General features: G+C 52.4%; 1 protein-coding gene across 1 annotated transcript in view; it reads left to right on the plus strand.

Annotated features, from left to right (window-relative positions):
• CSRP1 (cysteine and glycine rich protein 1) overlaps positions 1-21,255 on the plus strand; it is a 62,916-nt gene that overhangs the window by 39,865 nt on the left and 1,796 nt on the right. Inside the window, exons 2-5 of the mRNA XM_074935999.1 lie at positions 9,283-9,395; positions 11,901-12,069; positions 14,231-14,360; positions 19,893-19,986. Coding sequence (XP_074792100.1) covers positions 9,284-9,395; positions 11,901-12,069; positions 14,231-14,360; positions 19,893-19,986 — 505 coding nt within the window. The 5' untranslated portion in view covers position 9,283. The remainder of the gene's footprint in view (positions 1-9,282; positions 9,396-11,900; positions 12,070-14,230; positions 14,361-19,892; positions 19,987-21,255) is intronic.

The raw sequence follows: 21,255 nt of genomic DNA on the forward strand, positions 1-21,255 counted from the left end.
GAGAAGGAGTGCCTGGCCATGGTGTGGGCCCTCAAGGAACTAGAGCCCTATCTCTTCGGGCGATACTAATGGTATGAAGGAACCGTCAATGGCCTCTTCCCAGGTTAAGGGGCTTATGTTATTTACATACCACTGGGCATCTGTTAAGTCCCTTCTTTTTCGCCTGAAATTGCGGAGGCGTTCGAGGGAAGGTTCCTAGCACTCGGAATTGTGGGAAGAGTCGGGCGGGATAACAGATTCCTGACCAATTAGCTGGTAGTGCGGTATAAGCCCTGGTCCCACACACCCAGTGATGGCCTATTAAGGCCAGGAAGGGTCGGTTGCACCCATTTGTCATATAGGTGTTTGCAAAGGAGGAGGAGTATCCCCCAAAGGGTACAGAGTAATTCTCCTTACGAGGAGTGGTGTTGTTTGCATGACATTGAAAGATTGTATTGTTTTCACTAAGGTTACTGTAGGGGGAACATGAGATTTGATTTCTCTGTTTGATCCCAGGTTGAGAAAAAATTCATATCTCCATATCCGGCCCACCACTTTTTAGTTTTGTTTGAATAATCCCATACATCATTGGCCACAATATGCTGAAGGCAACGGCTTTTCCCCAGATCCAGCCCTGTCCCATTACACACCCAACACCAATGACCTTTTCCCTCCACCACACTGATCCATTTAGATGCATTTATTCCCACCGCTTTTCAAGTGTCATTGCTGTTCCATATTTTGTTAAACGGACGAGGCCCTCCCGTGAGGTCTGGGGACCTGAGTGGGACAGCCAGGACAGGAACACCAGTTTGAGAGTGGGCTGGCATGTGGCTGCAGACCCAGCAATTAGAAATATTAAGGGTCTGAGCTATCCAGACCTGCTGCTGGATAAAAGAACTGTCACCGTGGTCTCCCCAGACTGTAAGATACCAGCAGCCGAGGAACAGCGTCTGCTTCTGGCAACCCTTACGAGAGCATAGATTGTAAGGCGTTGCAGACTGTTCCTCTACGTCGTCTTCTGGAGTCAAAATTGACTCTGCGTCGTCCTGAGGTGACGATTGGTTCTCTGGGGATGGTGCCTTTTTACACTGTGAAGCATGTATCCATGCTGCGGTGCCAGATAGTCTAACAGCCGTCTGTGTAGTAAGCAGTACCTGATGAGGACTCTTCCACCGGGGCTCTCAGGCGTGCTTTCGATGATGGCGCCGTACGTAGACCCAGTCGCCTGGCTCGAGGCTGTGGCAAGCGTCGGAGGTGGGTTCCGCGGGCCAGGCGGCTCGAACCTGTGAATGGAAGTGACTTACAGCTTGCATTAGTCCCTCGCAATACTGAAGGAGCGCATTGTGAGTCAAGTTCAAATCTGGAACGGGAGTAATGGTCGTCATAGCTCGCATAGGGCGTCCCATAACAATTTCAAAGGGACTTAATTTATGCCTTTGGGATGGAGTGGATCTCATGTCCATAAGGGCTAATGGTAAGGCTACTGGCCAGCTTAATCCTGTAGAGTCACAAATTTTAGCAAGCTTATTCTTAAGTACACCATTTCGTCCTTCAACTGCACCTGCACTCTGTGGGTGGTAGGGTCAGTGCAACAGGTGTTTGATATGCAATATACGGTCCAGGTGTTGAACAAGTTGTCCAGTAAAATGTGTACTCCGATCACTGGACAGAGTAGCAGGAATTCCCTTGGCAGGCATAATATGATTTAACAAACATTACCAACAGACAGCAAGTCAACCTTGTGACAAGGAAAGGCTTCAGTCCAACCGGAGAATAAACATACCATAACCAATATCAATTCATATTGTTGACACTTAGGCATTTGTGCAAGAACGATGCTTGAGGCAGGCCCCGGAACCCCTGGGCCGCTTTTACAGGTTTACCAATATTATGGCGTTGGCAAATGGTACGGGCTGCACAGTGGCGGGCTGCAAAAGAGCTAAAATGGGGGGGCCCACCATCCTGTCTTAGTTACAGCAGAGACCATCCCCTTCTTTCCAACACGCGATACACTGTGTAGCAGGGCGGCCAGAGATGGGTAGAGTGAAAAGAGGGCTAGAAAGGCACCAGTAGGCGAGCGCCAAAAGGAATCGGGATGTAGAGAGCAACCTTGGGCAACCCAGGATTCTTTCTCGGTTTCTGGGGCAGAACCTTGGAGCAGGGTGAGGTCAGTGAGGGACCAGGAGGGTAAGAGGAGAGCGGAGAACAAGGGACTCAGACATTTCGACTAGGCGCGCTGCAGCAGCCACTGCACGCAGGCAGGGGGGTAAGCCTTGGGCAACAGGGTCTAAAGTGGCAGAGAAATAAGCCACTGGTCGGTTCTTTTCTCCGTGCATCTGAGTGAGAACTCCAAGCACACACCCAGATTGTTCATGGCAGAAAAGGGTAACAGGCTTAGAATAGTCAGGCAGCCCTAAGGCAGGGGCAGAAGCCAAACCCTGTTTGAGGGAAACAAAGGCAGAACTGGCCTCAGGGGGCCACGGCATGGGGTCAGGCACAGAGAATCGAGTGAGTTCCTGGAGATGTTTTGCAAGGGGGGCATATTGGGGAATCCATTGTCTGCAAAATCCAGCCATGCCTAAAAACGTCCAGACCTGGCGTGGGGAGCGGGGTCGGGGAAAGCTAAGGATAGCTTGGACGCAGGTGAGAGAGAGTGCACGGGAACCCTGGGAGAGGAGAAAGCCGAGGTATGTGACAGAAGCTTGACAGAGTTGTAGTTTAGAGCGAGACGCTTTGACCCTTATTTGCTAGGGCAGTAAGGAGCACTAAAGAGTCAGTTTCAGAGGCAGACAATGAAGGGGAACAGAGGAGTAGATCATCTACATATTGGACTAGTGTGGACCTGGACGGGAAAGCAAGGTCTCGGGCTAATGCTTGGGAAAAATATGACGGGCTTTCAGTATACCCCTGGAGCAGTGTGGTCCATGTGTACTGTTGCCCCTTGTAAGGAAAGGCAAACAGGAACTGGGAGTCAGGGTGAACCAGGACAGAAAAGAAAGCAGAGCACAAATCAACAACAGTAAAATGAGTTGCATCTGGTGGGACAGAAGCCAGAATCTTTGAGAGAGGCAAGTTTTGATTCTGTCCACCTATGATTTGCCTCTTCCCACCACTGCATGAAACAATCAACCTCTCCTCTTGCCAATTTAGCTTTAGGTTGGCCGAGTTTGTCTTTTAAGACGTCTACTCGGTCTTTGTCCGAAGATCCTAACAGTGGCCACTGAATTTTGGGATTCTCCCGAGTTAGCCTTTTGCATTCCCATACACATTTCCCCCCCCCTTCCCCCCAAGGTCAGCCTTTTGAAGCCATCCCCCACCCATGTCACGAGGTTTTCTGTTCATTAAAACACAACAATGCTAGCAACAAGACAAACACCACAGACAAACAACCACAAAACACATATCCATGGTATTCTGAGTTATTCTTCCGCTGGCGCCAGCTTGCTTGTAGAGTCTAAAAACAAAAGGAACAATTTCCAACCTCTGGTGGGGACAGATTATTGCTTAATAATAATACCACTTTCTTTTCCAAATTTCCTTGCTAATTGCAGGAAAAACAGAAGAATTACCTCCAGGCTGTACTTATTTTGTTCCATAGTCAGGCTGTTCTATAGTCAGGCTAGTGAATTACCCCACTCACTGGTCATTTATGAAATTCATGAGGTGGTGTACCTCAGTTTCCCCTCTTGTGCAACAGACCATGTTTGCAATAGTTTCTCTGCTGTACCAAGCTATAAGTTTATTCTCAGGTAATAGCTGAGACACAGCTTCAGATTTTAGCACTATACACACACACAAAATTCTCTTTTGCCTAACATCCCTTGCACTGTGATTACTCTTTTTTACACAACTGTACCCCGATTACACTTCCATCTTGTACAACTAGACACAACCAGGAGCAGCCAAGTTAAGTTCCAATAGAAACCCCTTCCATCCTTTAGTGATTTTGATTACATTACCCAATAGTAAACAATTTTGATCCGATTCTCTCTCTGCCTGCTGCCTGCAGCAGTCCCTTATAGACCATTTCTGTGGGACAAGGGCCCATTTTCCCTCAGAATAGCTGTAAAGGCTTCTGGGGACAGAAGCACAGTGGTGGTAGTAGCCACTCGACCTGACCCCCTTAGCCTAGACCATTTTTCCAGAAATTTACAGGAGTCCGGACTCTTCCTAAAATACATAAACTGAGCCGGCGTTCCTTTTAGGGAACTGTCCCGACTTAGACGTCTGGTTACCCATACAGGAGGACTTCACACACCAATCACACAAGAAGGAAAGTCGGGTTCGTCAGAGCGATTCCCGGTGCAACACACAAAAGGAGCCCACAGGCTACTGCCTCGCTCTTGCTTTCACACCAAGGGTTTTACCCAAGGCGCGGTGCGGCTGCGATTGTGCAGATTTCACTCACTCAGACCATGGGGAGAGGAACCCTTTGGTCAGCCGATCCCCGGACGGAGACGGCGCCCAGACTCAAACACACCACAGGGAGGACGGATAGACACAGAGACAAGACAGTTCTCAGTCCGGACAAAACACAGAAATAATTAGCTGACCAGATTCCTGATGTCAGATCCCGGGATCCCTACCAGAACAGAGTGGGAACCAACAGGTTCGATGGTGTAGACTTCACTGTGGTCATGCACCCTTCCATTCTGGCGGAGGACCGCTCGGGCCAAATGCCCAGGTGCCGGCTTGCCACGGTCTTCCTAAGAACAGTCAGGAGTCACACGGCCCCAGTGAAGACGGTTGCCATCTCGGTGGAACCTCCAAATTGTGAAAGTCAGATTCAGGACTCACATAATTTGTCAGACCACTCTGTTTATTAGCAAAGCGCTTTGCTAATGCACCCAGATGTGAGCCCCTCTCTGAGTGAGGTTCAAGATGACTTATTTATACAGCTAAGCCAAAGCCAAGTTAACATAAGAGACAAAAGAAAGAGAAACTGACAAATATACATGCATATCTTATTTGCATACTAACGTTTACCAATCTCCTAGCTCAGTAGGAGCTCTAAGTTAATTAGTTTGAGGACCCATTGTCTCACACTCCTTAATGTTTCTCTTCCTGACAACTATATTTCAACAAACCCTTCAAGTAGCATTTCTTTAATGAATTATAATTTCAATATAATTCATTCTACTTTCACAATCTCTTAGGCTGCGTCTGCACCGTTAAATCTGTCATACAACTGGGGTCAAAGAGGGATCATCCCGACCCCTCTCCCACAACTGCTCCTGAAAAAACCTGTTCCTTTGAGGGGGACAAACAGTTGGATTCAGTGCCTGCTGTAGCAAATCCTGCTAGACTGAACTTGGTTGCAGCTGCCTCTGGGGTGGAACACAGCACACGCTGGAGCACTGAACAACAGATATGTGTGTATCTCTGAAACTACAGGGTTGGCCAGTTACTAGAAATGGAATTTGTCCAGGAGTAGTGGGGGGGAAGGGGACGAACTGAGGAGTAGGGGGTGATGGGTCTCTCTGTCCCTTCTGAAACAGGGGAGGCTGGTATCTGACATAGGGCGGGTGGGCAAATGCTTAGGATTGTACTGTAAGGGTCAGAGAAGCTCTGTTCTAATCACAGAAGTGGCCTTCCCCAGAGCACTGTCCTGGGAATTGCAGGGCGTCTGCATCTGGGCTGCCTGCGGCCTGGTGCTGTATGGCTGATATCCGCTTTGTTGTTCTCCAGGGAGCCGCCCTTTTTGAGCGGGACTGAGCTCCCTCCCACCCCAGCCAAGTGAAATTAGATTCTGAGAAACAGTCCTTTTAAGGCCATCCAGGGCAGCAGAAAGGAAAATGCACAAACCCCAGCCTGCAGGGCACTGGGGAGGAGCAAGGAGCTGCAGACTGCTGGAGTTAATCTTAACTAAGTGGGTCACCCTGCCCATAAGACACCCTTAGGTGGTCCCTTGACACAATCCCCCATCCTAGGTAGCTGTTTATCCCTGCAACTCAGGCAGGCCACTTACATATATTTGGTACTGGAATGTTCTGCTGTGACTCCGAGGGACTGCCAGAGCAAGGCCTAGCCGCCGGGTCAGCCCTCTTCACAGCTCCGCCAATGCACGAGTGCTGTCCTGCAGCCTCCCCTGCTAGCCCGGTGCTGGGCTCCGCTCTGTCCCCCAGGCTACGTCAGGGGTTCTCAAACTGGGGGTCGGGACCCTGCAGGGGATCACGAGGTTATTACATGGGGGGGGGGGGGGTCTCGAGCTGTCAGCCTCCACTCCAAACTCCACTTTGCCTCCAGCATTTATAATGTGTTAAATATATACAAAAGTGTGTTTTAATTTATTAGGGGGGTCGGACTCAGAAGCTGGCTATGTGAAAGGGGTGACCCAGTGCAAAAGTTTGAGAACCACTGGGCTACGTCTACACTTGAAACACTAGTGCAGCACGACTGCCGCGCTTCAGCCTCGATGCTACGTATGAGGACGGGAGGGGTTCTCCCATTGCTGGTGTTTAACCACCTCCCTGAGCGGTAGCAGCTAGGTTGACGGAAGAATTCTTCCATCAACCTAGAGCTGTCTATGCCAGGGGTGAGGTCAGCTTCACTAGGTCTCTCCGTGGGGTGGATTTTCACACCCCCGAGAGATGAAGCGATCCTGCTGTAACTTTTTCAGTATAGACCAGCCCTCAGTCCTGACCTGGAGCTCTCTGCTTTCCCAGTCCTGAGTCCAGGCATACTTGAGCCTAGGCTAAGATCACCAACGTCCTTTAATGAGTGACTGACCGTAAGGCCTGGCCTCAACTAAAAAGCTAGGTTGACCCAGCTGTGTTGCTAAGGGGTGTGGAAAAACCCATTCTCCCGAGTGACGTAGTTAAGCCAACCTCACCCCTGGCATAGATAGTCCTAGGTCAATGGAAGAATTCTTCCGCTGGCCTAGCTACGGTCTCTTGGGGTAGAGGGGGGTGCAGTGGGGTGGGGGGATTAACTACAGTGGTGGGAGGACCCCTTCTGTTGCCGTAGTGAGTGTCTACACTGCAGTGTCACAGCCCTGCCACTTGTGCATATCAAGTGTAGACAAGCCCTAATTCAGGAGTTTTGCGGAATATTTTATGTAGCTCTTTCATTACTGCAAGATCTCGACCTCTCCTGACAGAAGAACGACAGCCTGATGCTGCCAACACTCCAAGGGGGCAATCTCACCGGGACTGTGTGGGCAGGTGGAGTCTGCAGCCTCACCTCTCAGTCTAAAATATCTATAGTGCAGTGATGGGGCCGTATTTGAGGGTCTCACTGTCTTCAGTGCACTTATTCTCCTCAACCACCTGTGAGGCAGGGCAGGGGTATGACCCCATTTTACAGACGGGGGACCTGAGGCACAAGGAGGCTGTGACTTGCCCTAGGTTACAGAGGGAGTCCGAGAGAGAATAAGGAATGGCCCCCAGATCCAGGCTTTCCCCTCCCCTCTCGCCCCCTCCCCTGCAACCACTGAACCATGCTTCTTTTTCATCATAGCTGTAGTACTCAAGCTGGCGGAGGCTGTTAACTCTTCTGGCTGGTGTGTGGCGTCAGTCTGGGCAAACCCGTCTGTATTTCTTGGGAACTTGCCCTGCTGCTTTCACTGATGTTGTGCCAAAGAGCACAAGGCTGCGTGTTCCCACCGGGTGCACGGTCCTTGGAATAATCTCTCTACCTGGCTGTAGGACACCAGAGCAAGCACTGTCCCAACCACTCTACAGCCCAGTGCCGTCGGGCTGGCGGGGGCAGAGGATGAGACTGGCCCTGGAAGGGTATCAGGGCCTGCAATGCACTGAGAAGCCAGTTTAGACAATGAATAATGTCTTGATCTGTCCTTGGGGGTTAGCTGAAGGCCTGATCCTGATTGATTACTCAGCACTTTATAAAACTTGGGGTCGCACATGGAGGGCCTCAACTCGGTGGTCTCCTTCTGATACCCTTTTGGCACTGAGTTTCCAGGAAAAGAGGAGACCCCATAGGAAGCCCCACTTTCTACCCACGACAGTCAAGTTAAAACTTCAGGGCTGGCCTAGACAAGGCAATTAAATGTTTTGTGACATTTGTCAAGTCTGTGGGCATGTCTCCAGATATCCTGGGCTTCCTTGATTCTCTTCTCTGGCGTTGGATCCAAGATAAAACTACAATCTCCCAGGAACAGGGAGGCCATGTGGAAGGCTAATACTCCAATAGTGCGTGCAGTTGGGGCATAGGGAGGACTGCAGAGTCTGGGTATACATGGCGCAGTGACAGATGTTGTCTCTTGCCTTTATCTAGGATCCCCTTCCCCTCTCTCATCCTCACCAGCAGATGCAGGACAGATGTTCAGATTCTAGTGACATTTTTCAGGCTGCTCTTCCAGCCCTCTCATCCCCCACACTCCAGCTCGCCAGTCCCTGGGGAATGTTGCCCCAGGCCTGTTGCTTTGTCATTCCACTGGGAGATAACCAGGGCTCAGAATGCGGGGTGAGACTCGGTCTGTTTGAGCCTGTGCAGATTCTCTTCTCTTCCTCTCCGCTTTCCAGCTCCCATTCCTTTACCCTTTTATAACGGGGAGTTGCTGGTTCTCTCTGGCCTGGTGAAGAGTACAGGGTCAGTCATGCCCAAAGGGGACAAAAATTCTCACGTCCGGAGGTGACGCTATGGTGAGGAGCACTTTAGACAGACCTGGGGCCCAGGAGAAGTGCTGTTAATCTAGATTCCTTTTCTCCCCTAAAATTCCTTGGCCTAGGCGTCCAAGGAAATGAGGAAATTCCTGTACCTCTGGCAAAGCAATGAAGAGGTGTCTTATTTCTCCATGTTGTAGGGTCGCAAATCTCTGTTGCGTGCCCTGTGACCCAAGAATCTGATCTCCTGCCCATGCCCCGCCTAGCACTCCAGGGTAGCTGAATCGCCACACTGAGCAGAGAGACGGATCTAGGCCCGGCCATGGGCCAGATGGAGAGCTGCTGAGGACACCACTGAGGCAGCCAGTGTGTGTCCCATGTACCAAATGCATCCCACCACTCTTCCCTTATACCTAGGGGCACCTGGACTAACTGCAAGCGCCAGAATGCAATGCTCCAGCTCCAGGCAAGAAAGTTCTGGGACACAAGTGGAAACGTTGCTGGGATTTGCAGGCAATGCCAGCGTATGCAGCTCCAATCTGTGCATCATGTGACTTAGGTGCAGAGCGTATGTCCTTGGTTGGAGCCTACACACCTGGGTTTTGAGATGTCCCTCTGACATTAGGATCTTTCCCCGGCACCTGCGGGGTGTCCTGGGTTCTAATTGCACCATCCAGCGGTTGTCTTGCTCAGTGCCCTTGGGGTGAATCTGTTTTTTTCTGTCTGCTTCCCACAGGATGCCGAACTGGGGCGGAGGGAAGAAATGCGGCCTGTGCCGGAAGACCGTGTACTTCGCCGAGGAGGTGCAGTGCGAAGGCAACAGCTTCCACAAGTCCTGCTTCTTGTGCCGTGAGTACAGTGCCCCACGGGGTCCTGGCCTTTCCATTGACATGGCAATGCCGTGGCCTGCTTGCTCTTGCCAGCAATGTAAACATGCCCCCGCCACTGCAGAGCAGACCCAGACGGCTGACATTTGGCTAATTACTGCTGGGCTGGGAGCAGCTCTCCGTTCTCCTCCAGACGTGGGGAAGGGATTTTTGCAAAGCATTGTGGGTGATATGGGGACTGAAATGTCAGGGGTGCTTTGGGAAAACATCCATGCAACTTCCGCCCCCACATTGCTAAATGAAACACTAACCCTAAACCACACTAGGGTCTAAAGCGCAGGCCCCCTAGATGCCTAAATGCACCATTTTAAAGCCCTGGCTGTACCATCCCACAGCAAAGCCATGCTAGCGGTGTGGAGGGCTAGAAACTCCATGAGGGCGCATCTCTGCCTTGCCTCTGAATGAAGAAAGAAGGGTTTGTGTGGGACCTTGCAGGCGGCTGGAGTGTGGTCTTTGAACCCTGCAGGACCTGGGGATCTGTGGACAGAGGATGCTGCTTTGCCTTGTGCTTGCTGGCCATTCTGGTGACCAAATGCCTGCAGCATGCCCGATGCTGACAGTTCGGTGCCTGGGCCACCCTCACCCATCTGGCAGTCGTAGCCTGAGCCCATCCATACGGCGGCCTCCACATGCCACCCAGCACTGGAAAGGAGGCCGGCAACTGATGCACTAGCTCCCACCTGGGTGGGGGTCACCTGTGCTCCGAGAAACGCTGGGTTGAGTAGTGCAGCTGCTTTCCACTGCCGGCACCTCCTGTCCCAAGAAATGTAGTTCCCCAGAGATCGTAACTGGCAGGGGAAGGGGAGGAGTTTCCACAGAATCCGGAGTTTATGCAAGGGCACAGGATCGCCCCACCCGACAGGTGCATTCTGGTGTCTGCTTCCCCGCACAGGAACTGGGGCACGCCTGCGAGCCCTGGTCTTTGTTTGTTTCCTTCTCCCCAGCGTAAGGCTGCAGCTGGCCTGCAGGGCCTAGGTACGCCCTGGTGTGGGTGCAGCATCGGCTGACAGAAGGAGTTTTCTGCCTGTGTAGGAACAGCACCTTCCCAAAGGACATTGGCCGGGCCCACAGAAGCACAGTTCTGTCAGCATAGCTGCGTCTACACTGGGGCTTCTGCCAGCACTGCTGTATTGGCTGTGGGTGTGCTTTTCTCCCCCCGCCCCCCGTGACCGACGTAGCTGTGTAAGTTTTAAGTGAAGATTAAATGCCTGATGGCTCAGCTGGTGGGGATTTGCTGAACCGCTGGGCTAGATGGGCTCCGAATACCAGCCCAGCTCTGCTACAGGGGGCTTGGGAAGCTCTTAACCCGCAGAAATTCCTGACATAACCCTCCTTACATGGCAAAAACTGTCCTTTTCCTTTTTCCCCCTCCTACTCTCCAAGCACAGAGAGCGCCCGGGGAGCTGCTGCCCAGGAGGAAAAGCACCATATTTAGTCATGGGGATGGGAAGCGCAGATTTAAGATCCCATATTTAGGTGAAAAGTGCTGGGCCTGCAGAGCGTTCAGAGGGGAGCACTCGGCTCTGTGTTTGCATTCTTGAAACATTGTTTAAGGGCAAGAAATTTTTCTTCTGGCAAGGAGACAAGCAGGCCACGGGGAGCGGCTTCCTGCTGACATTTAAGGCATGCGTGTGGGATGGGGGTTGAGTCTGTCAGACACACACCAGTGTTTGGCTGTTGCTGGGCTAGCCGCTGTTTCCCTCCTCCAGCCTCTTTGTTCCTTTACGGCCGGAGGTAGGTAACTGCCAGCTGGGATGTTGTGAGCGCTGCCCTACCTCTGATCCTGCGCCTCCCTGCCCCTACGACTTCCTCTTGGATTATCTGATCCCGCGCTAGGGCTTGGAGGTCAAGTGTGTCTAAGCATCCAAGAGTGCTGTCTGTGTTGCCTGTCATCGGCTATCTAAGCTGCCAGTCTCCTGATTGGCAGGAGCACGCTCCAGTCAGGGTTGGCCTGGGCCGAGCTGGACTTTCTCCTGGCACACACACACTTTCTGCTATCGTCCCATGGAGCCGATCCCTTGAAGGTTGGGATCACTGACCATCCATTGCAGCCCTCCCCTGCCTGCACCATTCCTGATTAACCCTTAGAACTGTGCAGATGAGCTTTGTAAAGGGATTTCATAATTTGTCGTTTCCCAAATTGCATCCACTCTGCCCACTGGCAGCATTGGGGTTAATGTCAATTTCACCTTTTAACTCTGAACTTCCTGGCTTTTACCTGGGTGGGTGGATCGGTTGTTTTTAACTCATGCCAATGTTCCTGTACGAATTTTCATCTGTATGTTGCTCTGCACACTCCACATTAACAAAGGTTTTGTCTGGGAATTTCCTTACTCCTTAAAATCTGACACATAATGTCTTGGGAGAACTGATGCTCTCCGACTTGCTAGTGTGTTCTGGCTGCCCAGAAGCCAGAGATGATTCCTGGCCAAGGTCTGCGGGTGACATTCCCCTTGCTCCTCTCCAGTGGTCTGTAGAAAGAACCTGGACAGCACCACCGTGGCTGTGCACGGGGAAGAGATCTATTGCAAGTCCTGCTATGGCAAGAAGTATGGCCCCAAAGGCTACGGCTATGGGCAGGGAGCAGGGACCCTGAGCACCGACAAAGGAGAGTCGCTGGGAATCAAATACGAAGAGTGAGTTGGAGCCTTCATTTAAAAAATAGTGACTATAAAAGGGAATTGGAGAGAGGTACCCGCATCCCAGCTCTGGGTGCCTCAGTGGGGAGGGGCACTGTGGACCCCGGGGAGCTGAGAAGCTCTGCTAGCATTTCCTGTTCTAAAGAGATCCTGCTTTCTACCGCGTCCTTCTATTTCAGTGTAAAGTTCTGCACTCTCCTGACCTCTAGTAGTCAGCAGTTTGGCTGGCAGGCTCTTCCCAGCCTTGTAAATGCCAGCCTCTGCCCAGGATCCTCTGACTGGATCAGTCTAGTGCCTGGCTGCAGCTGGGAGTCTAGCTGGGCCATTCACCTGCTGAGATGATGCCCCCTGCCGTTAACAAAGGCAACCCTGAGAACAGAATCAAGCTGGCAGCTAGAACGTAACCTAGCAGGAGCCTAACGAGACCAGTAGCCCTTGCCCTCTTGGGTAGTTCAAGTGACCAGGAAGAACAGGAGGTCTCTACTCCGGGGCCCAATGCAATCAAAGCTTGGCTTAGGCTATGTCTACACTCAAAATGCTTCAGTGGCACAGCTGCAGTGCTTTGGTGTAGACACTCGCTACAGCAAATGAGTGACAGGAGGGGATTTCCCATTGCTGTGATTAATGCACCTCCCCAAGAGGCAGTAGCTCGGTCGATGGAAGAGTTCTTCTATCAACTTAGTGCTGTCTACCCTGGGGGTTAGGTTGGCTTGACGTCACTCAGGGGTGTGGATTTTCACACCCCTGAGCAATGCTGCCGGGTTGCACAAATTTTCTTATGTACACCAGCCTTTCAGCTGTGTCTTCACTGCCCAACAAAGGTGTATGTTTACAGTGTCATTGCTCTGTTGAGGTGGCCTCACTGTAAAATCCCAGAGGTGCTGGAGTTCTTACCTCGATGGAGTTCATCATCATCAAGGCAAATCCCAAAGGGACGTAGCCCCCTTGAAGATCAAGCGCCACCTGGATTGATCTCTAGCTAGGTCCTTCAGATGATCTGGCCGGATGTTCAGTCTACAGTTAGGTTTGCATGGCAGCCAGGGCTGTGACTTGCAGCTTGTGTAGACTTACCTGTGCTAGCTGTACCCTAGCTAGCTTGCTAAAAATAGAAGTGAAGATGTTGTGGTGTGGACGTCCGTGCAGGCTGGGCAAGGCTGCTTGACCCCCCTGGCTGTGTACTCATTGGTGCATCCCAGGGTGATGCCTGCATCACTGTACCCTCATGTCTGTTTTCAGACAGCTACTTAGAATACAGCGAGCATGGGAATGTCTACATAAGCTGCAACGGCGCTCGCGCACACATGCTGCAGTGTAGACGTTCTCTCGGTCCATCATTGGCCACCGGAGCCTTTGGTGCGCACGTGATCCCCGGCTGTGCAGCAGCATCCCTTGGTAAGCGCGCTTTGTAATTCAGTCCATCCTAATAACATGTCCATACCAAGAGAGCTGCTGAAACCGAACCAGTGCTGACGGTGGGTGCTGGGTTCGGCTACAGAGAGCTAGTCGGGGTCAATCTCAGGTGCAGGGTATCGGGTTGACTCGCCTACCTCCATCGAGTGAAGGACTCCGGCACCTCGTGCTGTAAACACCCACCTTTTGGGGGCAGTGCAGACCTTGCCTGGTGCGCCTTGCAGAGCTGGTGGGGAAAGGGAAACTTCAGTCAAACAGCAGTAAGGATTTTGACAAAATGTTGTGCTGAAGTCTTGAACTCTCCCCCCCCGCCTTGGCTTATAGCACCTAGGAAGCCATCCAGGCTGTGGGAGGAGCTTCTCCAGCCGGAATTGCTGGCCCCCTGCAACATGATGGGAGCGACAGTGCTTCTAGCCTGCCGTCTCTCATGGTAGCGCCCTGATCCGTCAGGGCCGTGCTTCACTAATGGAAGCAGGCCCCCCATGGAGCACGCCTGCACTGTGTGCCCCCTGCGGGGAATGTTCTAACCCTTCTCTCCCAGTGTGTAGATGCCCAGAGCTTCCAAAGGGCTCAGCCCCCAACAGGAACCCGTGTGCTGAGCACTTCTCACAATCTGGCCCTAGCAGAGACCTCTTTTCTTCTTCCCTGAATGTGGAGCCCCCCTGTCTCATCAGCTGCCCCTGTCTGCTGCTGCTTCCCAGTCATGCAGGTCAGGTAACTAACTCTCTCCCTAACTGGAATCCAACAGGAGCCAGCCCCACCAGCCCACCAACAACCCCAATGCCTCCAAGTTGGCCCAGAAGGTGGGTGGTGCCGACGGCTGCCCCCGCTGCGGGCAGGCCGTGTATGCTGCTGAGAAGGTGATTGGCGCTGGGAAGGTAAGACAGCAGTGCTGTGGGGGGAGATGACTGCAGGGTGGTGGTTCTTGAGTCAGCATGTGGCTGAGAGCTCTGAAAGGGTCCATGAGCTAGGGCTCATGATCCAGGGCCAAGCCCAGATGCTATCGTGGGCCAGATGGTCCAACACCCACAAATGGGGCTGGATTTTCAAGAGATCAGCTAGCGCCCAATGTGCTGTGAGCTTTTTTGAGACTCTGGCTCCTCAGGGTGGTGCTGGCCCCTTCTGAAAATCCTGTCTTTATGATACGTGCAGGTGGCAGAGAGCCGCATGCATGGGGTAGCCACAGGTCCTCTCCATCTCCCTGATCCCAGGGGATCATGGCTGGTCCCTTCTCCTGCCCCCCCACCCCATGCCCTGGGCGGAGAATGATGTGCATCACAGCCCTGGGCTGGAAGACAAGTCTACTGCAAGGAAACCCCCATGTTGGCATTCTCTCCTTAGGCTCTAGAAGGCTGGATCTGGCTTCCACAGCCCAGTTCACCCAGCCGGTGGCTTCCTAAGTCTTCAGACCATTGGTTCCTCTCTCCCGCAGCACTGGCCCCTGCATAAGGCAGGCTGATGAAGTCTCCAGACTCTTTGGGTCTTCCCCTGGCCTTGCCCTGTGAACACATACAGCTCTGCTAACGCCTCTGTAGCATCTCCTGCTATTCCAATCTTAGACTCTGCCTTGCCCCCCAGGACCTCTGTGCAGTCCTGACCTGCAGCACCCTCCACTAGTCCAGCCCTGGGCTCTCGGTACACAGCTCTGCTGATGCCTCTCAGTCCCAGCCTGGGGCCGCCACTGCTAGTCCAGCCCTGGGACCCGGACAAAGTTCTGCCCATGCCCCTAGCCCCATGTGTGTAGCTGAGGCAGAGTCTGACCCACTGGCTCTACAGTCCAGGAAGGCCCCTTCCCTGCACCAGGCCACCCTTCATATACAGGTGTGTCTTCACTGCAGAGCTAGCCCGGTGGCTTGGCACCTGGGTCTGAGCAGGCAGGTTAGCCTCGCCCGGCCGTGAGCCGCCACATTGCAAAGCCTGACTCGTGTTACTGGGTCCTCACTGGGGCTGTGATCCTCGTGGGCGTAGCTTGGACTACTGGGGCCATGTCCCATGGTTCTGCATGCTGCAGCAAACTGAGCTGCTCTGAGTCTCTGCCAGTGAATTGTGGGAGAACTTGAGGCTTTCTTCCGGCAACTCGCAGAAGCTACTAGATCGCACGCCCTGGTTCTCATGGGTGACTTTAATTTTCCTGATATTTGCTGGGAGAGCAATACAGCGGTGCATAGACAATCCAGGAAGTTTTTGGAAAGCGTAGGGGACAATTTCCTGGTGCAAGTGCTAGACGAGCCAACTAGGGGGGGAGCTTTTCTTGACCTCCTGCTCACAAACAGGGAAGAATTAGTGGGGGAAGCAAAAGTGGATGGGAATCTGGGAGGCAGTGACCATGAGATGGTCGAGTTCAGGATCCTGACACAGGGAAGAAAGGTAAGCAGCAGGATACGGACCCTGGACTTCAGGAAAGCAGACTTTGACTCCCTCAGGGAGCGGATGGGTAAGATCCCCTGGGGGACTAACATGAAGGGGAAAGGAGTCCAGGAGAGCTGGCTGTATTTCAAGGAATCCCTGTTGAGGTTACAGGGGCAAACCATCCCGATGAGTCGAAAGAATAGTAAATATGGCAGGCGACCAGCTTGGCTTAATGGTGAAATCCTAGCGGATCTTAAACATAAAAAAGAAGCTTACAAGAAGTGGAAGGTTGGACATATGACCAGGGAAGAGTATAAAAATATTGCTCGGGCATGTAGGAATGAAATCAGGAGGGCCAAATCGCACCTGGAGCTGCAGCTAGCAAGAGATGTCAAGAGTAACAAGAAGGGTTTCTTCAGGTATGTTGGCAACAAGAAGAAAGCCAAGGAAAGAGTGGGCCCCTTACTGAATGAGGGAGGCAACCTAGTGACAGAGGATGTGGAAAAAGCTAATGTGCTCAATGCTTTTTTTGCCTCTGTCTTCACTAACAAGGTCAGCTCCCAGACTGCTGCGCTGGGCATCGCAACATGGGGAGTAGATGGCCTGCCCTCAGTGGAGAAAGAGGTGGTCAGGGACTATTTAGAAAAGCTGGACATGCACAAGTCCATGGGGCCGGACGAGTTGCATCCGAGAGTGCTAAAGGAATTGGCGGATGTGATTGCAGAGCCATTGGCCATTATCTTTGAAAACTCGTGGCGAACGGGGGAAGTCCCAGATGACTGGAAAAAGGCTAATGTAGTGCCAATCTTTAAAAAAGGGAAGAAGGAGGATCCTGGGAACTACAGGCCAGTCAGCCTCACCTCAGTCCCCGGAAAAATCATGGAGCAGGTCCTCAAGGAATCAATCCTGAAGCACTTAGACGAGAGTAAAGTGATCAGGAACAGTCAGCATGGATTCACCAAGGGAAGGTCATGCCTGACTAATCTAATCGCCTTCTATGATGAGATTACTGATTCTGTGGATGAAGGGAAAGCAGTGGATGTATTGTTTCTTGACTTTAGCAAAGCTTTTGACACTGTCTCCCACAGTATTCTTGTCAGCAAGTTAAAGAAGTATGGGCTGGATGAGTGTACTGTAGGGTGGGTAGAAAGTTGGCTAGATTGTCGGGCTCAACGGGTAGTGATCAATGGCTCCATGTCTAGTTGGCAGCCGGTGTCAAGTGGAGTGCCCCAGGGGTCGGTCCTGGGGCCGGTTTTGTTCAATATCTTCATAAATGATCTGGAGGATGGTGTGGATTGCACTCTTAGCAAATTTGCGGATGATACTAAACTGGGAGGAGTGGTAGATACGCTGGAGGGCAGAGATAGGATACAGAGGGACCTGGACAAATTGGAGGATTGGGCCAAAAGAAACCTGATGAGGTTCAATAAGGATAAATGCAGGGTCCTGCACTTAGGACGGAAGAACCCAATGCACAGCTACAGACTAGGGACCGAATGGCTAGGCAGCAGTTCTGTGGAAAAGGACCTAGGGGTTACAGTGGACGAGAAGCTGGATAAGAGTCAGCAGTGTGCCCTTGTTGCCAAGAAGGCCAATGGCATTTTGGGCTGTATAAGTAGGGGCATAGCGAGCAGATCGAGGGACGTGATCGTTCCCCTCTATTCAACATTGGTGAGGCCTCATCTGGAGTACTGTGTCCAGTTTTGGGCCCCACACTACAAGAAGGATGTGGATAAATTGGAGAGAGTCCAGCGAAGGGCAACAAAAATGATTAGGGGTCTGGAACACATGACTTATGAGGAGAGGCTGAGGGAACTGGGATTGTTTAGTCTGCAGAAGAGAAGAATGAGGGGGGATTTGATAGCTGCTTTCAACTACCTGAGAGGTGGTTCCAAAGAGGATGGTTCTAGACTATTCTCAGTGGTAGAAGATGACAGGACAAGGAGTAATGGTCTCAAGTTGCAGTGGGGGAGGTTTAGGTTGGATATTAGGAAAAACTTTTTCACTAGGAGGGTGGTGAAACACTGGAATGCGTTACCTAGGGAGGTGGTAGAATCTCCTTCCTTAGAAGTTTTTAAGGTCAGGCTTGACAAAGCCCTGGCTGGGATGATTTAATTGGGGATTGGTCCTGCTTTGAGCAGGGGGTTGGACTAGATGACCTCCTGAGGTCCCCTCCAACCCTGATATTCTATGATTCTATGATTGTCTGTCCTGGGCACATGGAATTGTGGGAAGGCATCGGAAGGCTACTGGCTTTCAAGTGGGTTTAGCCCAGTGGTTCTCAACCTGTGGCCCACGGGCCACTTGTGGCCCAATCAGCACAGAGCTGCGGCCCATGTGACCTCCTCAGGGCCATAGAGGCTGTATTGGATGCGGCCCACAATGGTAAATAGGTTGAGAACTACTGGTAGCCTTTTGTGTCCTCACTGCAAAGTGGGTGGGTCACCAGCCTGAGCGGAAGTGGAACCAGGCTTGGGCCAGCTAGCCTGGGCTGGAAGAACCACTAAACTTGAGTGAGAGGGTTTTGTGTGTGTGGATGGGAGGGGGGTTAGGGGAAACACCCAGATAAGAGCCCGTTGTGACCCTGCAGTGAAAACAGACCCTTAGAGTAAAAATGGGGGCACAGTGTTTAGTGGGAGACTTTGCCATTCTACATCTTTGAGTAGCTGAAGCTGGAAACGTTGCTGTGTCTAAACAAACTCAGAGAGGATACCAGTGTGTGTCTTGAAATGTACTGATCATTCTTCTGCTGGTGGCATAATTCAGCCTGTTGTCTCCGCCTCCTGCCTCTACCCCAAGTCCACATTTTATTTTCCCAAAGAAGGTTCCATGTTTCCAAAGCAGGGGGTTTTTTTTGTTTGTTTTTTTTGAACTCCTGTGTCAGCAGCTCTCACTATTTGCAACTCCACTGATTTATGCATTAGGAATTCTGGGAGCAGCTGGGAGAGCCCGAGTTTTAAAAGTCAGCCTGGTGCCTTTGGTCTCAACATCGGGATGTAACTTTCATTGGTGCCCTGTTCTGATTCTAGTGCTTTAGGGTGCATTCATCTCTAGAATACAGAGCCGGGGCTCTCGCCAGATCCCTAGGGGATGCGAATCGAATCACCGCAGCTGGGCTGACTTCAGAGGAGTTTTGCTGATCAACAGCAGCCTAATGTTTAAGAGTTAATTCTTTACAGGAGCAAATCCTAAACTGTGGGTGGCTGGTAGTTTGGAAACAAGGTTAAAGGAGCATGTTTCATGCATGCCTGGTTGAGATCTGGATTAGAACAGCCTCCGAAATCCCACTCGCCTGGGATCTTTTCTGACGAGCCAGTTAGTTTCATCTCACCATGGTAATGGGTGACTTTGCCGGAGCTGATCCAATGGGTGCAGGGGTAGCCCATGCTCCCAGCATGGCTCTGTCTCCACTTTGTGTGCTGAGGTCCTGGGTTCAGTCCCTGATGCAGACAAGCTATTGAGGGGCATTGTGTTACATGGGGAATGGAATATGTGAGCTAGGCTAGGGCCGGATGCTGCTTCCCAGGAAAATTCTGGCTGTGATTTGGGACTTGCGCTCGGAAGCTTTAAAACCTCTTTAAGGAGGGGCTGGGCACTGGGGTTTGTTGGCAGGAGGATCCTGCCCAGACAAAAGGAAGTGTGATTAAAGCCAGTCCTTCCATGTAATGCTGGGGATACCAGCCAGGGCCTGCGAAAGGGTAAAGCCAAAGCTATGCTGCTAGAAACAGCTACACTGGGGGGATCTGGGTACCCCAGAGACACACTCGTCTTAAATCCACTGTCCCGTGGAGATCAAGCCACATTTTAACGGTGTCTGACTGGTCTGACCCAGGCTCTAGCATGGTTGAACTCCTTCTGGGGAGAATGGGATTGTGATCGGGGCCTTGGAAAAAGGCACTTTTCACTGTAGAGCTTCCCCTGCGGGCAGGGCCCTGGGGGTGCTGCTGGGGAGAGCCAGGGAACTGACACGCCCTGGGTGTCCTACCAGTGGGGGACTGCCTGAACGGCCCCCTGCTCTGTGCCCCGCACCCTCTGACCGCTCTCTGCTCCTCTCCCCACAGTCGTGGCACAAGGCCTGTTTCCGGTGCGCCAACTGTGGCAAAGGCCTGGAATCCACCACGCTGGCTGACAAAGAAGGGGAGATCTACTGCAAAGGTGAGCACCCCCCTTCCTGGCGTGCTGGCATCCCCAGGGCCCAGGGGGAAAGAGGACTCCAGAGCAAGGTGCGGGACAGGGTATTGCGGGTGTGCATCTTCGGGGAGAAGTAATTGCTGACCCCAAACCAGCACAGGAGATGCTAACAATTGTATGCCCTGCTAAAATCCTGGGGGGTAGCTGATAGTGAAACGTGAGTGGACAGGGAAGCGGTCCGAATGGCCCCAGAGGAGCAGGGATGTGCCTGGGGAGCACCCCGTGTATGGCAACAGCGAGCACCCGGGCGCTCTAGTGGCCTTGTGGGTGCTTGTGGGTTAATGCCGTGCCAGCCACACAGGCTGGAGAACCACTGGGTCTCGCCACATCTAGCACCTACAAATGACCTCACCCTGCTCCACCTGGGCCATAGCCAGGCTGGTCTAGGTTTGTGGGGGCGGCTGGGGGCCTCTGGAAGGGCCAAGTGAATCTAACATGTCAGTGTCTTGCAATGGGCAAGGGCATCAGTGCACATCCAATTCCCCAATTCTCTCTCTCTCTCTCTCTCTCACTCTCACACACACACTCTCTCTCACTCTCACACACACACACACACACACCAGGCTCCCTTGAAGCTGCTCCCAAAGTGCTGGAGCTGGCCACCGGGTTGCCCAGGCATGACTGGCTGTGTGTGGCCCCAGCTCTGTACAGGGGAGCCCCCCCTGCCGCTGCCTGGGTTTGTGTCCCTTCCGGTTGATCTCCGGGGCGGATGATCGCACACCTTTCATTGCACCAAACTCTCTGCCAGAAACCAGAGACTCTGCCATCCCTGATTATCCCGTGAGCTCTGCCCAGGGCCCACTGACAGTGAATCTGGGGGGTTGTCACTGGATGAGGGCCAGTGTGTGGGTGGGATCTAGGAGAAGGGAGAGAGTTCCATGTGAGCCTGATCTCTGGGGCTCGGCTGGGAACGCTTGTCCACATCTAGCAGTAGAGGTGAGAAATTAAACCCCCTCCCCTGGCAGCCAGCTAACAAGGGCAACTATCTGCAGGCTGGAGGAGAGTTGCAGTGGATAGGGAACCAGGCTGGGAGCCAGGACACCTGGGTTCTACTCCCAGCTCTGTCACTGACCTTGCTGCGTGGCAAGTCCGTTCCCCCCCTTTGTGCCTCAGTTTCCCTATTGGGGGTAACAACAGTGGCCCTCATTCATAAAGGGCTTTGAGATCCTCTGATGAAAGGTGTTAACCAGTCCCCATGTGCTTGTTTCTTCACCCTGTTTCTGCCTCTGTTCT

This window comes from Natator depressus, chromosome 21, assembly GCF_965152275.1.
Source record: "Natator depressus isolate rNatDep1 chromosome 21, rNatDep2.hap1, whole genome shotgun sequence".
NCBI classification, from domain to species: Eukaryota; Metazoa; Chordata; order Testudines; family Cheloniidae; genus Natator; species Natator depressus.